This window comes from Vitis vinifera, chromosome 15 (assembly GCF_030704535.1).
Source record: "Vitis vinifera cultivar Pinot Noir 40024 chromosome 15, ASM3070453v1".
Lineage (NCBI taxonomy): Eukaryota > Viridiplantae > Streptophyta > Magnoliopsida > Vitales > Vitaceae > Vitis > Vitis vinifera.
The window spans coordinates 19,409,543-19,427,718 of NC_081819.1; the positions used below are offsets into that span (position 1 = coordinate 19,409,543).

General features: G+C 35.5%; 1 protein-coding gene across 2 annotated transcripts in view; it reads left to right on the forward strand.

Moving 5' to 3' along the window:
• LOC100254125 (uncharacterized) overlaps window positions 1-17,507 on the forward strand; it is a 37,268-nt gene extending 19,761 nt beyond the window's left edge. For both annotated transcript variants that reach the window (XM_002269079.5, XM_010663241.3), the window contains 9 exons: window positions 3,553-3,682; window positions 5,204-5,332; window positions 5,474-5,518; window positions 13,262-13,341; window positions 15,065-15,161; window positions 15,281-15,370; window positions 15,595-15,648; window positions 17,047-17,112; window positions 17,189-17,507. In XM_002269079.5, the coding sequence (XP_002269115.2) occupies window positions 3,553-3,682; window positions 5,204-5,332; window positions 5,474-5,518; window positions 13,262-13,341; window positions 15,065-15,161; window positions 15,281-15,370; window positions 15,595-15,648; window positions 17,047-17,112; window positions 17,189-17,341 (844 nt within the window). In that variant the 3' untranslated portion in view covers window positions 17,342-17,507. The remainder of the gene's footprint in view (window positions 1-3,552; window positions 3,683-5,203; window positions 5,333-5,473; window positions 5,519-13,261; window positions 13,342-15,064; window positions 15,162-15,280; window positions 15,371-15,594; window positions 15,649-17,046; window positions 17,113-17,188) is intronic.
• The last annotated feature ends 669 nt before the right edge of the window (window positions 17,508-18,176 follow it).

Sequence of the window (18,176 nt, forward strand, 5' to 3'; positions counted from 1 at the left end):
CCCATCTCCATCTCATAACTTTTTCTCCTCATGATCTAGAATATTTATAAAGATATTTCCAACAACCTTCCTTATTCTATAAGGAAGTCTAATATTACAATAATATATCAACCTAAAAATATTCTATATAATATTCTTTACAATAAAGGAATCTATATTAATTAGGAATTTGGGATACCTCCTAACAATATCTTCGTTGACCATTCTCTTATTCAAAAAAGGGTATAAATGTTTTCATCCTTGAACAAAGAAGTTTTTTTGTTACTATGGATGTCACTTTCTTTGAGTCACAACCTTGTTTCACCTAAACATTTTTTCAGGGGGGAATAAAAGTGTGGGAGATTAGTTATAGGATGATGAGATGTTACTAACACTTGTTATGAATCCTTTTCATTGTAACATACTTTGCCTACATCATGGCCACCTTCTACCATGCCTATAGTTGAAATTAACTAAGAAGAAATTCTAGCTAATAATCAACTGGTGGTTGAGGAAAAGGAAAATGGAAAATCTTATGAATTATAGGTGTATTCTTGAAGAATAAGTCTAAGAAAGATTGCTAATCTTCTGATTTAGAGATAGTGCCTTTGGAAAACATAGGTGGCTTTGAGCCTTGTTCTACTCTGCCTATTACTTTTCTAAATCTTGCTTTATTTATCCCATTGTTTTTGTCTCAAATCTTGATTTGCCTATTACTATGAGAAAGGGTGTTAGATCTTGTACGCATCATCCTATAAGCCAGTTTTTTTCTTATCATATGCTAATACTCTTTGTTGGACAACCAATTTTCCTAAAGCTTAAGCTTGTAAGATTTGGGCCCACAATGTATATTATGCACTTTAACACTCTCCCTCACATGCAACCCTTATACCCGCACGTGGAGAGACACACAAGCCGATAGGCAAACAACCACAATCAACCTCTTTTAGGCTTAATAAATTGGGGATATAAATATATGGTAGTGAGATTCGGACATATGACTTGTCACTAAACAAGGCTTTGATACCATATTGAGCAACCGATTTTTCTAAAAGTTTAAGCTTAAAAAAGCTTAAGCTTGTAGGATTTGGGCCTACAACATATATCATGCATTCTAACACTCCTTTTTAGAGCCTTCACTACTAATCTTTCAAGAGTTATTCCTAAAACTATACAAGAAGGTCTTGCTCTTCCAAAGTGGAGAGAGGCAATTTAAGAAGAGATGAGAACCCTAGATAAAATGCTACTTAGGAGCTTGTAAGTCTTCCATCTTGGAAGAGACATGTTGGATGCAAATGGGTGTCTACTATAAAGAATAGGGTAGATGGATCAATCAAAGAACATAAGGCAAGGCTTGTTGCAAAAGGTTTTATACAAACCTATGGAATTAATTATCAAGGGACTTTCACCCCATTTGCTGAGATGAATTCATTTAGGGTACTGTTATGTCTTATTACAAACCTAGAAAGGCACTACTTTAGTTGAATATAAAAAATACATTTCTTCATGGTGAATTAAAGGAAGAAGTGTATATGGATCTTTCACCCGGTTTTGAGGATATGTATGATAATCAAAAGGTTTACAAGGTTAAAAAATCCCTTTACAGTCTCAAGTAATCACCTAGGGTCTAGTTTGAAAGATTCACATGATCTCTTATCAGATATGAGTACTGTTAGAGTTAAGGGAACCATATTATGATTTTTAGATACTCAAGGATGAAAATATAGCCATTCTTATAGTACATGTAGATGGTATCATCTTAACAAGAAACGATAAGTGTGAGATACAAAATTTTGAAACAACTTCTAGCTAACAAGTTTGAGATTGAGGATCTTAGAGGATTGAGGTACTTTCTGGGAATCAAAGTTGCAAGTCATAAAAAGAGATATAAAGTATACGTTAGACCTCCTAAAAGAGGTTGGCATGATAGGATGCAAACCAAGTGATACTTCGATTAAGGCAAACTGCAGGCTAGGAACTTGTATTGAGGGTAAACTAGTTGACAAAAGTTGATATCAAAGGTTGGTTGGGAAGCTAATTTATTTATCTCATACAAAGCCTATTGCTCACATGGTTAGTGTAGTTAGCTAATGTATGCAGTCACCAAGTGAAGCTCATATGAAGGCAGTCATTAAGATACTAAGATACTTGAAGGGCACACTTGGAAAAGGTCTTTTGTTCCCTCAGAATAATTACTGACTAGTAGAGGCTCTAGTAGAGGCTTACATACTTGAGGATTAGGTTTGATCCCTTGATGACAGGAGATCTAATTTGAGGTATTGCACATTCATTGGAGGTAATCTAGTGACTTGGAGAAGCAAAATGCAAGAAGATGTGGCTAGGTCAAGCACTGAAGCTAAGTTTCGAGTAATGACACAAGGATATTGTGAGTTACTATGGTTGAGAATTCTTCATTCAAAATTGAGAATGAAAAAAAAAAAACCAGAAATTATGACGTTATATTGTGACCACAAGGCTGCTACTAATATGGCCTATAACCCTGTTCAACATGATAGGACTAAACATGTTGAAATTGATTGACACTTCATTGAGGAAAAAGTTGCATAGTTTTTTTATTTGTATTCCATTTGTGACAACACATGAACAATTAACAAATATTCTCACAAACAATTTTCAAAGCAAGTGTTTTAATCTCTAGTAATCAAGGTGGGTATGATGAACATCTTTAAACAAGCTTTAAGGGGAGTGTGGAAAGTCCATATCGTGATTTCATTTACTTTCTTGATTCTAATCTGATTGGTAATTTGATTCATAAACCTTACTTGGTTTTCTAATTTGTCTTCTTTTTTTTTTGGGGGGTACAGATTTGTCTCCTTGATTGTAATTTAGGATAATTATAGTTGTAAATCTTCCTTTCCTAGGTTGTTCCCATTGTATAGATGTAAGTGATATATTGTAGAATTTTACAAGACGAAAATTCAGAATTTGTAGACTAAGTGCATAGAGATTGATTACCACTTTGTTTAGTAACATCTTCAACTTGGGATCATTTCACTACCATTTCTCTCTTCCTTTATGCAATTGGCTGATTTCTTCATGAAGTCCCACACCATTATACGCTTTCACCTTCTTCTTGACAAACTCTTGATGCTTCATGTCACACATGAATGTTTGAGTATTACTATGCTGATTATATTTCCTTGTCTTGCTGATCATGTTCACTTGTAAATAAAATTAATCCATGGTCCTAGGCTGATGCTGGTTGTCTTTCATGTAAATATAATTGACCCAGGATTCTAGGCTTATGCTGATCATGTTTCTTTTTGTGTAGGGATTTACCATCTATTAAACCTGTTTCCTGTACATACTTATAAATTGGAAAATATACTTATGTATGATCATTCTCTCTGTCTCCTAACTCTGTTCTCTCTTTTCTGTTTGTGCTGATATTATTTTCACATTATTGTGTTTATGAAGTGATCTGATAGCTTATGCTACATTACAAAGTGGATTCTTAAAGTTTTAACTAATTATATTTTGCAGTTTGCGATCATGGTTAGAATTTTTTATTATCTGAGAAGTGACCAAGTAACACAAGAATTGTTTCACCAGGCCAATTTCCTTATCAAGGATAACATTGGGTGATATATGGAGACCTGCTACAAGGAAAAATTGTGGAAATGATTTTTGGAAAATGTTGAAAACATCCATTTCCATTCTTCTCTCACAGTCAATCCTCCAGGTATTAGCCATCTATGTAATTACTGTTTTCCTTTTATCTATTACTTATATTATATCATCAAATATTTTAGAATGATTGTTCGTGCCTTACCCCTTTTTCCCATAAATTACAATTTCTCTCATTTTTGGAGTTAGGATTTTCTCCCATTGTAATAGATAGATAGTTTTATTACTTCTCATTTTGGTTGTCAAGTTTTTCTTGTGAGATATAATTACAGTATGAGGAGCAGAAGGTTTGCTATAAAGTACCACACGTGTTTATGTTGAGATGACTCTTGATGGATTTACATTCCTCTCTGCCTTTATGTTCATTCTATTAATGTGGACAACATTTCTCGACTTTCACTTTTTTTTCTTGCATCAAGGTTCGAAGGTTATTTGGATGCAAGTTTAACCTAAGCTATCTACTAAATCCAGAAAAGAAGAAACATCAGCTTCTCCTAAACAACTGGTCCAACAAAGTTTTAAGGAAAGTTCTTTACTCCACCATCAATTAGAAGTGCCCCAAGCCTTGGAAACTTCTTCTATTTCTCTCTTTCCACATTTTCCAATATAAACAAATGAGAGTTTTTCTTCAGACCTTCCTGCGGCTCTTGTCCCCAAAGCCTCAATCCCGTTAAAGTTTCACACCCTTAATGGAGCAAGGCAGGACCCAAGACTGGGATCCACAAATTAAAAGCCCACAACAGTGAATGAGAATATGATTGGTAGATTCATTATAAATTTTCATAGACGCCACAGTCAAGCATCAACACTTATAATTATGATTTATGACAATACAATTTTTGCTATGTTGATCTTTGGGTGTTTTTTTTGAAGATTTCCTTAGCTTTCTTTCAAAATTATGAAGGACTATCGGGAGGGATTCACTCTGAGTGACAATTGGAATAATTAGATTGTCGCTTGCATTCTATTTAAGTCCGCACCCCACAGATAGCATATAGAAAACATTTTTTTTTTTGAAGTAGCATATAGGAAAGAATCATCACTTAGAGAACATGTACAAAATAATCATTGGGGTGAATTCTTTTTGATTCTTTTTCTTTTTTAATTTTATCCCCATTGAAGCTAGAACCTAGAACCTCTTACAAACCCCCTTTAACCCCTTATCACTTGAGCTAGGCCTCAAGACCAAAGGTTGGAAATAAATTAGTCATGTTACTATTATACTAAAAAAAAATGAGTATATTGAGCTATATTGAGTGGGTTTTGTAGGAATTGTGAGCTATATTGAGTATACTAAAAAATTCTGCATGAGAGGTGTCAGGTTATCTAGGTAGGATTATGGCTTCATGTGAAATGATGATTGGTACAACTTCACTTTGCTGACTCCAGATTAGCTTTTTGTTTATATGAATTGGGTATTCTTTAATTTGAATACGTGTCTATGTATTTTATATGTGTATGTATACTCTTCTCCACATCATGTGAACATCTTTTAAATGGTTAATTTTGTTATTAGTATTGTCATTATGAGATAATAGTGAATATTATTCTAAAAATTTCTGCCTTCTCAAATCAGGAGCCAGCATTCGAAGAATTGATTCTGCTTTATACTGAAGAAGTGAGTGAAGGAGAATCCAAATATAAATCTGAGGTTCCTTCATTGCAATTGAAGATCTATGAGAGAATTCCTATTCCTGATTTACCGGTAAATAACTGTGTTACTTATCAATCCTCCCATGTGTTATGCTTGGCTCAAGTTATTTGTATCTACCTTTTTGCAGTTCTTTCTTTATGCAATGCTTGAAGGATTTTCTCATGAATTTTCATATGGCTCATGTATTTGCAGGTTGTTTTTCCTCACAAAAAGCTATCTTTCCGTATCATAGACACGGTATGAACAATTAGATTTGTCTTTGTTGCATGTTGGGTTGGCTCTATAAAAAAAACTCCATAGTTACTATCTATAAATTGGATTTAAACAGTTCAAGGCTATATGCAGTAGCCAGTAGCTTTACTGATTTTCTTGGATGCTTATCTGTTGTTACTTTATCAGATGATAATATCTATCACAGAAGTCATTGTCTATATGCTTGTCATATCTGCATTGACCAGATGATTACATATTTATTTGGAAAACCATATAAATGTCAATAAATAAGGACCATTATCTGTTCTAAAATAAGTTTTCTTTAACCATGTTTTTGTTAAACATAGGAATTAGTTTGACAATATAGGATAATATACCAAACAAGGAGTGGCATTTTTACTTTCACTTTGATGGATCTTTCCATGTGGTAATGGGTAGAAATATCATGTTCATTATAGGTTTCTAGCACTCCCTTTTTCTATTTTGAAAAGTTGTGTAATACATTGTAATAGTAATTACATAGTCATGTCACCTTATTTCTAAATTATGAGTTAGTCATGGCACTTTTATTTCCCTTTCTTTTGTTTTTTCCTTCTACATTCATGTAGAGATGGCATATACAATGATTGCACACGTTTGACATTTTGGTGATTTTTTCCAATGAAAAAGTATTCTAAACTAGTGACATGCATTGTTAAGTTTCCTTTTTTTCATTTGTTTTTTATTTTTTGATAGGTGAAGTAATAATAATACAATAAAGGTTTTTCACAAGAAAAATGGGTGCAACCTTAACATGGAGGATGTATTCAAATCGCATTGAATGCAAACACTAAGAAGGCCTTAACTCTTAGCAAGAAAGTTGACAGGAGTACAAAGATTAACAAAGAATTTTTCTACACTAACTCCATGTTCTCCACTTCTCAAAATATCTTTAATTCCTCTTTCCAAATAGAAACATCAAATCAAGAGTAGTCATGCTCTTTCATTTCTTCTCCATGAATCTCCTTTCCAACTTACCAGTAACTCTGTTAACCAACCTAAGAAACAGCCCAGAACTGTTAATGAAGAAAGATACCAAACATTATAGAATTGTGGGCCAGTTTTGTAGCTGCTTACAAATAAAATGCCAAGTTGCTAAAGACCATCCCTTTTTCTTAAGCTAAGTGGAGTCAAAAGGGTTTTCCATGAGATAGGAAGGTGTGAAGTAGTGGTTGCTTGTTGATCATCTGTAGGCTGGCCATAGATCTTAGTGGACATAGAGAATAATATTTTGGATTTATGCATTTCAATTAAAAGACCTGATCTACTGCCTATCAAAAAAACAAAAATAAAAAATAAAAATGAAAATAAAAGACCTGAACTACCAAATCCTTAAATAAAACAGTTATTGTGCTTTAAATGATTTTCATAATTTTTAAAAGATGGAACTATATGAATAATGGAAAAGCTTCATGAAAGGAAGATTAAGGATTCATACATAATAACTAATGGGAAATGCCCATTTAAATTTATATGGATCGAAGAAGTCCAACATTGATTTTTTTATTTTATTTTATCAGTAAATGAAAAAAATATTAAAAAGCTCCTGTTGGAGATGAATGGTGATAAAGCTTCAGGCCTGGATGGATTCACAGTGGCTTTTTGGCAAGCTTGTTGGGACTTTGTGAAGGAGGAGATTTTGGAGTTGTTTAAGGAGTTTTATGATCAAAGCTCCTTTGCCAAAAGCCTTAATACCACTTTCCTGGTCCTTATTCCAAAGAAAGGGGGTGCTGAGGACCTGGGAGACTTCCGGCCCATCGGCCTTTTAGGGGGGCTGTACAAGCTTTTGGCCAAGGTGCTGACAAATAGGCTGAAGAAGGTTTTAGGAAGGGTGGTTTCTGTGGATCAAAATGCGTTTGTGAGGGGTAGACAGATTTTGGATGCTTCGCTTATAGCTAATGAGGTAATTGACTCCTGACAAAAACGAAAAGAGAAAGGGCTGATCTGTAAACTGGACATTGAAAAAGCCTATGACAGCATAGATTGGAATTTTCTTATGAAGGTTTTGCATAAGATGGGCTTTGGGTCTCGGTGGATGGAGTGGATTTGGCCGTGCATCTCAACTGCCAAATTATCTGTTCTAGTTAATGGTGTGCCAACAGGCTTCTTCTCGAGCACCAAGGGGCTGTGTCAAGGAGATCCTCTTTCTCCTTACTTTTTTGTCTTGGGAATGGAAGTGCTAAGTGCACTCATAAGAAGGGCTGATGATGGGAGTTTCATCTCAGGCTGCAGATTTCGGGGAAGAGGAAGGATGGAGATAAATGTCTCCCACTTACTCTTTGCTGACGATACAATCATATTCTGCGAAGCAAGGAAAGAGAATCTAACATTTTTAAGCTGGATTTTGGCTTGGTTTGAGGCTGCGTCCGGCTTGAGGATCAACCTGGCCAAAAGTGAATTAATTCCAATTGGTGAGGTGGAAGAGATTGAGGAAATGGCAGTGGAGCTAAGGTGTAGGGTGGGGTCTTTGCCCAATGTTTACTTGGGGCTACCCTTAGGAGCTCATCACAAGGCTCCTTCTATGTGGGATGGGGTGGAAGAGAGAATGAGGAGAAGATTAGCTTTGTGGAAAAGACAATATATATCCAAAGGCGGGAGAATCACCCTCATTAAGAGCACGTTGGCCAACATGCCGATTTACCAATTGTCTCTCTTTCGAATGCCCAAGATTGTTGCAAGAAGGCTTGAAAAATTACAAAGAGACTTCCTTTGGGGAGGGTGAAGCTTGGAAAGGAAAGTCCACTTAATCAAATGGGAGGTGGTGTGTGCTCAAAAGGAGAAGGGTGGTCTAGGCATAAGGAAGATTGTCCTTTTGAACAAGGCCTTGTTGGGCAAATGGATATGGAGATTTGCCTTTGAAAAAGACAATCTTTGGAAGAAGGTGATTTTGGTGAAGTATGGACGGGAGGGTTTTGGGTGGAGGTCTAATGAGGCTTATGGGACGATTGGAGTGGGGGTTTGGAAGGAGATTCTAAAGATAGAGTTTTAAGTGGGTAAAGGGACTAAAGTCAAGTTCTGGACTGATCATTGGTGTGGCAATGCAACGCTATCCCAAAACTTCCCCCAGTTATTCGTCTTGGCGGTCCATAGGAATGCAACAGTTAATGAATTGTGGGACCCTAGTTTTGGTCAAGGAGGTTGGAGTCTCAGATTCTTTAGAGATTTTAATGATTGGGAGCTGGATTTGATAGGAGATTTGCTTAATATGTGGAGGGACTTCAAGATATCTTCAGAGGAGGATTCAGTTATCTGGAAAGGTGGGGGAAGTGGTATTTTTGGGGTTGAGGATGCTTATAATCTGCTGGTTGCTCCAAACGATTTCGCTTCCCCGAAAAAGTGCATTTGGATGGATAAGGTCCCAACTAAAGCTGTTTTTTTTTTTCGCTTGGGAGGCCATGTGGGGGAAGATTCTCGCCCTGGATAGGCTTAAAAAATGGGGGTGGCAGCTCCCTAATCGCTGTTTTTTATGTGGTTGTGAAGAAGAAACTGTAAATCATATTCTTTTACACTGTATAGTGGTCAGGGTCTTCTGGGAGATCGTCTTTGCCTTGTTTGGGATTCAGTGGGTGTTCCTAGAGATAGTTAAAGAGGTATTATTCAGTTGGAGGGGCCCTTTTGTGGGGAAAAAAAGGAAAAAGTTCTGGAATTCCATTCCGTTGTGTAATTTTTGGACGGTCTGAAAGGAAAGGAGTAGATTAGCTTTTAAGGGAGGGGGGGTTCTTAGCTATACAGAAGCTCAAAAATTTTTTTGTATGTAATTTGTGGAGTTGGGTTAGGGTGTATATTGGAGAGGAGTCCTCTTCGCTCTTAAGCTTTTTGGAGTGGCTAGCGTCCACTTAAGGGCTGGTGAAGTTGCTTGTTTTTTGCGTTTTTAGGTTTAGGCTGCTGTGTATACTCCCTCCCTGTATGCTTTGTGGCTTTTTGCCTTTTTTTTCTATTATGTGCTTATTTATAAAAAAATATATATATTAAAAAGCGCCAAAACCCATTTTTTTCGAAACCTTGAGTAAAAAGTCTCAATTAACACAGTCATATGCTTTCTCAATATCAAGCTTATAGAGCACCCCAGGCCTATTACTTTTCAGCATTGGGTCAATTGCTTTATTTGCTACAAGCACAACATCAAGGATTTACCTACCTTCCACAAAGGCATTTTGAAAATTGGAGACCACTTTACTCACTATCTTTTTAAGCCTGTTAGCCAACACTTCAGCTAATAACTTATAAAGGCTACTCACCAAACTTATAGGTCAGAAATCCTTAAGATCTTCAAGTTTGCCTTTCTTTGGCAGCAACACCAGAAACGTAGCATTGAGACTTTTTACAAATCTACCCCGCTCGTGAAAATTCTTAAAGAATCCCATCACCCCTTCTTTAATTTCCAACAACATTGCCAGAATGTCATTGAAAAGTCGTCTGACCTTGGAGCTTTATCCCCATTTAGAGCTAGCAGTGCATTGAACACTTCTTCCTCAACAAAAGGTTCCTCCAATTTGGTTGTATCTTACCCACTCAAGGCTTCAAAGCTCATGCCCCTTATACTGGGGTGCCATTCCCCTAGCTCAGTCAAAAGAATTTGGAATGCCTGGATGATCTCTGCCTTAATGTCACCCTCCTTGTTAATGAAACCCCATTAATCTTGACCTTAGCCAAAGAATTCTTCCTTCTATGTGGCCATTTTGTGAAAAAAAAAAAAATGGTATTTCCATCACCCTCCTTCGACCAAACTTTTCTCCTTAAGCCACATATTCTCAAACCTAAAAGGAAAATGCCCTCTCTGCATTCCACCCACATCCAACAAAATTAGAGAATGGTCTGACACAATTCTGGGCAAGATACACTATATCACACTGCTAAACAACCTTCCCATCCCTCAAATACTAGGAAGTGATCTAACCTCGAATGGGCTTGATTATTCAAGCCCTCACTCCAAGTAAAAGAGCCCCCAAGTAAAGGAAGATCCCTCAACTGGAGATTGTCAATGATCTCTGTAAATCTTCTCATTGCCGACGACAACATGAAGGCACCAATACACTCACCTAGAAATCTCACAACATTGAAATCTCTACCAATACACCACAAGTCAGTCCACAGACCCCTAATTGCCCCCAATTCCTCCTAAAAGTCCTCTCTATCACCTCTAAGGGTAGGGCCCTACACCCCTGTTAAAATCCAAACAAATTCTTCTAATGTGTCAAGTAGGCAAATGCTTTCTCCCTGTCAAAAACACCAACAGGTCTCTCCAGCATTTTTAGAAAAAATTTGCAAAAAGATTAGTGAACCTCAGGTTAAAAAAGAACACAAAAAAATACATAGAAAATAAGGAAGGAAATCTTAAGATGTATGTATTTCTTCTTATCATATTTTAGTGACAACAAGGTTTTGATTTTTGTGAAAAGATATCTTTTAAATGTAAATATTTAACATCAATTATGCACAATTACCACTAGTGAAAATTTTTAGTTTGTATCTCTCTTTTCAGATCCAATTTCTCCACCAACGCTAACCCTAGTTAGTAGATTCAAGCATAATGCACCTTTTAATTATCGGGAGAACCTAGTTACATTCTTTTGGATTTAAGAAACAACTCTCAAAGATCTTTTTTCTTTGGCTTATTGATGTAGATCTAGCTAGAACCAGATTTAAGAAGCAACTCTCAAAGATTTTTTTTTCTTTTTGGAAGATATAGGAGCGAAACAATTAGCCTATTGAATCATTGATGTAGATCTAGTTATAACAACCTAAGAGTTAACTCTAAAAGATGTCATTGGAGAGTGTGCTACATAGAAATAAAGATTTCTACTTTATGTTTATAAACTTGTAAGCTTCAATTCTAATATCCTTGTAAGGGAACTCACTTATGACAACATATTTTATTCCACATTTTGTGATCATTATATTAAAAAAAAATTCTTGTTGTGTTTCCTAAAAGGGAACTAAAGTTTTCCATTTTTTTTTTCATGTATAATTTTTTGAAGGTTTTTTTTTTTTGAGTTTCCAAAGTCTAATACTATGTGATGAAAAGAAAAACAATGAATGATAAATGATAATAATTTGCATCATTGCATTATTTAATGGTGGGAATCCATTATTTTCTATTCTAGGTGAAACTTTTGGGAGGCCTTTGTGTGACACTAAGTTTTTTTTTTTTCTATCCTATCCTTCTCTGTCTATTTCTCATTTTATTTTTTTTCCCTATAACCTCAAGCACTTGTTCATCTCCTTAACTCCTATAAAAGTGAAACTGTGGTCGACCCCTTATCAGATTATTGGCAAACACCTTAGGCTTAAACTCCACGGTGGAGGTCTTTGATAGGTCATATTGCAGGGATATTCATTACACACGGGGACTTTGTCTCAACTCAATGGTTGCAATTATACTCTAAGCATATTGCAGAGAACTTATTGGTTGGAATAAATATGCAGCAAAATAACAGGTTGCTCCTGCTATTTCAATACATAAGTATGATCGTGGATGGCTGTTAAGAAATAAGCATAGATCTGCTACTCTAATTCAAGTGTGATGGAGGATGTGTGAGGTTTTCTCAAGTTTCTATCACAGGCAAGTTTGAACTATAGCAACAATGTTGAGGAAAAAACTAGCAACAAGAGAACTCCAAAGGCTTAAATGAGAGAGATTAAAAAAGTGAGTTCCTGCATGTGGGAAAGAATAACTTGAGAAAGAATTCAAAGATATCAGTTAGCTTCTTTCAAAGGATGGAGCTCAGTAAAATCTTGAACACTGCTCTTCTAGAAAATCGATGCTTCGAAGGATATCACAGATGGCATTTCAGCCACTTGGTGCCATTTGCTTCTGGTACTATCCCTTATATAACCCCATGGTGGTGGCAACACTTTTCAGAAAACAGATTGTAATAAAGGTTCAAAACATGCAAGTTGGCTTGGATGTTTCTATTTCTGAAATATCCAGGCAGCCCTTGCAGCCAAAAAGGCTCCTGCAAGATGTAATGACAGAGTTTGTTGAGACAAGAGAAGTACCATCTGTTATGTCAACCAAATTTAATTGTTTGATCTCCTGATGTATGTAGGATGTAATTAAAAATGTTGATGTGACTCTAACTCCACAATGTTTGAGTTTGCTGGAAAAGATGCATTTATTGTCTGTGAAAAATTTATCTTAAGGGAATTGCAGCTTATTGCCCAAGCATTTCATTTGGATGGGATGATGAAAAAGGTGGAAGGAATTGCTTGGAATTCTATCAGACCAGAAAACTCATTTAAATACAAGGTTAAGTATCTTCCAAGTTGGTCAAAATTGAGCGAGATGACCCTTAAGGTTTATCCATCTTTATAATACTATATTTTTATCAGGATTCAGGATAGCCGGTCAGTTGAAGGATAGTATTAGGGGATTCTAAGCTCTAAGAAAATAAAACAAAGACATGATAATGAACAAGTTGTTTTCCCCATGTGTTTGATTTGTTCAACCTTTATAAGAATATGTCATTATCACATATAAGAATATTTGTTTTGTGTGCATGCTGATCATGGAATGTAGGTTTGAAGCATGGCAGTTGTGGACTTTGAACTAGAGATTGACCTAATTCATGCTTACTTTAAGTACTCTCCAGTTCTTAATTTTGGGCAAAATTCTGATTTTCGATTTTAATATTTATTGACCAAGCATTGTTATATGTGGAACAAAGAAAGTCCTACCAAAATGTTTATTGACTTTGCTTGGCCATCTATTATGAAATTCATTTACAGGTACGCTTGGATGTTGCCACAATATTGGGACTTTTGGCTTTTTTCATAAACTACAAATTTGAGGACATCTTATCTTCTCCGTAAGTATAGCTTGATTGTTTTACTTAATTACATTTGGAAGTTGAGCAACATAGATGAATTAACTCCATCTCATATATAAACTTGATCTTGAATTTCCTATGAGCATGATGAATGATTTGGGAGATATCCCGTGATTGCTCTGATTCCATAAAGAAGAAAATAAAAAAATGTATTTCCATGAATGAGAGGTTGCACATAAAGAGGTGAGCCATAATTTTATTTTTTTCAAAAGTCAACTAAATAATCCTAATTTGTAGGAACTAGATTCTTGGATGAGCTATAAACAAAAGGCAACTAGTTACAATTAAGAAATTAAAATATAATAAATACACAATTAACAAAGTAACACATAATGAGGAAAGTCAGCACAATTAATCAGGACTGCATCTTCAACATATGAAGTGCAACATCTTTAACAAAAAGCTTCTTGGATGAGTGGTTGTGGAGGTTGCCAAGGGAAAATGAGATTCTTTGGCACAAAGTTATTAAAATCATTTATTTGACTTGAATGGCTAGGACGCCAACCTTCAGGTCATAGGTGTTCACATCACTGCCCTTGGAATGCTATATGCCCAGGTTTCCTAGAATATTCACTTTTCATTTGTATTTTGATTCAAGAAAGTATAAGAGCTCAGTTCTAGGAAGATTTTTGTGGAGATAAGCCTTTGTGCTTCTAATTCCCTGATTGTTACTTGCTTTTCAGTCCTAGAAGCTCCCTCATAGCTTAATTTCTAGATTCCTTTTCTCCATTCTTGTTTTGGAACTTCACTTTTGGTCAAAATTTGTCTGATGGGGAAAATACAGACCTCTCAGAAAATTACATTATCATTTTCTTGTCTACATATTGCCAACTTTCCTTGATGAGTCTAGTCATTGAACTCTTCAAAGTATTCATCACCTGTCTCAACTCTCAGAAATCTTCAACCTTGATAGAACCCTCTAGGAACTCTGATATATATATAGTGAAATAAAATAAAATATCAAAAAAAAAAAAAAAACTTAATGATAGAAAAAAGAATTCAGAGGGACCTAGTTACATGATTGCAAACTTCTCCCATCATGTCTGTAATTAGAAGTAATGGAAAATTCCATGATAGTGTTAGATTAAGATTTTTTTTTTTTTTTTACTTTCGAAGACAATGTGGTGCTATTCCTATATACCAATCACATATTTTATTAAAGTGGTACAGCATGATATATGCTATTTCTTATCACTGAAGCATATTTTATTACTAGTGGTACATTATGATATATGCTATTTATTATCGTTGAGGTTACACTTTATTTGACTTGATGATCATGAACCATATCTAGTTGTTGATCAGTACATAGAACAGTATACTATTTCTACTTTGAGCTTATCTCAGATTCTGTCTCTAATATACTGTTATCTCTGTATTTATTTTTCTTGTTCCATCTTTTATGTTTTTCCTTTTTGGGACAATTAAATGAACTATGGATCTGGAGACTTTTAGTGGATTATCATAGGAACAACTAACAAGATCTAGAGTAACATAAGCTAGTTTGGGATAGCTTGACCTTCTTCTCTGCCTACTCATTGGTATAGTCTCCATACATGGAGTGGTGATTTATTGATTATGAGTTCCCTTATCATTTCTCTGACTACTTTTTAACTGATACTATCATTCCAAACCATCCTTCAAGTTGCCTGTCATTGAGAAAATGCTGACTGCATTATAAAATTCTTAATTTCTTATACAGATCAGCAATACTTCTTGATGTCATAGCTGTCAGTGCTCTTATAATATATGTGACACGTGTAGCTCTGGGCTACAAACAGACATGGGATAGGTATCAAGTGAGTTGATGAAGTTTGCTTTATCCAGTACAGGAGATCTTGATTTAAAGTGTATCAACCACATTTTTTTTCACTTTAAGGCATATTCCAAACTTTATTAATGGAACCTGTTATTACAGCTTTTGGTCAACAGGACACTTTATGAAAAAACCTTAGCTAGTGGCTTTGGCTCAGTTCATTTTCTTCTGGATGCCTCTGAACAGCAGCAAGTGAGAAACTCTTCATTATCATTTTTGTGTTCTTCTGAACCCAACAGATAAATGTTCAATTAAAAAACAGAAAAAAAAAGAAAAAGAAAAAGAAAAAGAAAAGAGGAAGCAACTGAGAAAATGTCAAGCATTCCCTGTGCTCTGTATTTAATGGTTTTGATAAAATTTGATGATTTTTTTTTCTCATTTCACTTATCTTTTTCTCCTGGGCTTATGTTGTACAGTACAAGGAAGCTATTTTAGCATATGCAATACTGCTCAAAGCCGAGAAAGGCCAGGTTTTCCCTTTCCTTCTCAGTTCTATGCATCTATATTAGAAGCATTCATACTGTCAACATGTTTTGTCAATATATTTTTAGCTTGCAGCTAAGTACATATATTCCTTGTTTGAATAGGGTTGTTGGTAGTTGTTAGATTCCAAGATTTTCAATGTCATGTGGAATCAAATTTCCTTAAAACATAATAGTGGTAGTTTCATGACAAAGACAAACATATATGCAATAAAGGATTAAGTCAGTCCAAACAGAGGTGAAGGTACCATACACTTTTTACAATTTCTTCTGTGGAGATCAAATTGCTGTATGAAATCTGTATGAGCCGGCTAGTTAAATTAAAGTGATGCTTCATACAAATTCTGTGAGAATCTTTGTCATATAATTATCAACTTTTGTTCTCGTAATCAAGTCTTGCCAACTGCTCCATGAGAATCTTAGGTTTGACACATTGGGGAGTTTCCCCTTCTAACTGGAAGGATGTGATTTTGACTTGTTGAGATGGGGTTTGGTGATAAGTGAAGAGTTCTTCTACATGATAAGGAAACTCCAATCTTATGTTTTGAGAAGTAATCATTGGATTAAATTGTTTATTCTGGTATCCCAGCCATGTATTGTTTCTCAGAATCAATTCAAGGATCAAGCCTCCTTGATCTTTCTTTGCATTTGATACATACTTTCACAGAGATGCCCAATCTTGGAGTTCAGGACAGAGAGAATCCCATTCACTTGACATGTTGTTCTGTTCGCTCATAGAAATGTCTGTCTACTTTTTCCTTAGTGTTGCAAGATTGTCTACTGTAATGCCAGATGGTAAGAACGCTTCAATTACTATAGGAATGAAGGGTAACATGGATTACAATATTTATTTAAAACATAAGCGTCTCTGCTTTTTGTTCTACAAAAGGTTCTACCTATAGGTGCTACTTAAAGAAACAATTTGGAGAAGTGAATATTCTGTAAAAGACAAGTCCTATATCCTCTGTCTTTATTCTCTCCTAAAATCACATCATCCTATTCTTCCATTTGATGGACCCTGCAACACCGAAATATTGGTTCATATAGCCTAGATCTGGCTATTCCCCACCCATAGGGGCTCAATCCTAACCATTCTGGCCTGCCTACTGGAGAACCTTGCCTTTTTACCCTTTTCTGTTGTGCAAGCTGTCATTATATTGAGATGGACTACATTCAGCCCGTTCTATTTTGATTAAGTATGTTGTTAGTTCAAATATAAATATGAGAAATTTTCTTCCATCACTAAGGGTGCGTTTGGCAGTGATTCTATGAAGCGTTTCTAATATTTTTAACACTTTAAAATTTTTACCTTTCAAGTATTAAAAAGGTTAAAAACACTTCCTAAAATCACTATTAAACACACTCTAAGTTTCATTTGGTCTGCAGGCCACTTGCCGCAAAAGCCTTGGAGATGAATGTGAGAGATTCATGTACAACGTGTTTAAACAGAAGGTAATAAAAGAAAAGGAGTATATTATCTAGTAATTCTGAACTCTGCATTCGATGATTATTTGATACATTTGTGCAGGTCGAAATGCCTGTTGACAAGGCAGCAGATACGTTGTTAAGGTTGGGTCTAGTAACAGAAACACCCATTAATGGAAGAATGGGACTCCAGGCCGTTCCCTGTCCCAAGGCATGTCAGGCCCTTAAACAACGATGGAACAGTTTGCTTAAGTGACTGACTATTAGGGTTCAAGTTCCATGTTCCATGCCATATGTGATGTAAATTTTTTAGTTTATTTAAAAATTCAATTAAAAGAAACTGTAATATATTTTTTGTTCTCATTGATATATAGATTTTCCCTTTTACTTGATTGGAAAAAAATAGAGCAAGGGTTAATATATCTGTGACATTCCATGAAAGTTAGCATGGCCAAGTGATTACAAAATAGGGTTGTCATTTGTTTGGTACCTAGAAAACTAAGATTTTGACTTGTATCCAAACATCTAACTCAAGTTTCAATTATTCTGATACACAAGAATGATTCTCAAACCCAAAATAATGTCCCTGGTTGTATAGTGCAATGTTCATCACCTTTGGCTAGGTTGCTTTTATTCAAGCATGCCATTTAAAATCTCCCCTGGTACGAGAAGGAAAGTTGGGTTCATGAGAGGTCTAGGCCAAGCACAGCCTATATTATAAGAACATAGGCATTCTTCAGCTTATGGAGTAACAGAATAAAATTATATAGAGTCGTTGCAGCAAGTGTAAGTCATAATAGCCAATGCATCAGTCACCCTATTAGCCCCTCCAAACACCTTGAGGACCTTGCACTCCCAGGAAGTGTTTTATCCTCAGGAATAGTGAGTGAAATAGTAAGTTTGGCTCAAAATCTGATTTAAGGATCTTCCATGGCGATTCTTTCATAACAAAGCCTATAAGGTGTACCATTTGAATGCCAAAAGTTGTTCAGAAATGTGATCATAGGTGATTTAGGACCTCGTCCAAAGGATCCAAGTGATGATGATGATGACAACGACTTGAACACTTGGGGTCAAGAAAGAGATTGATA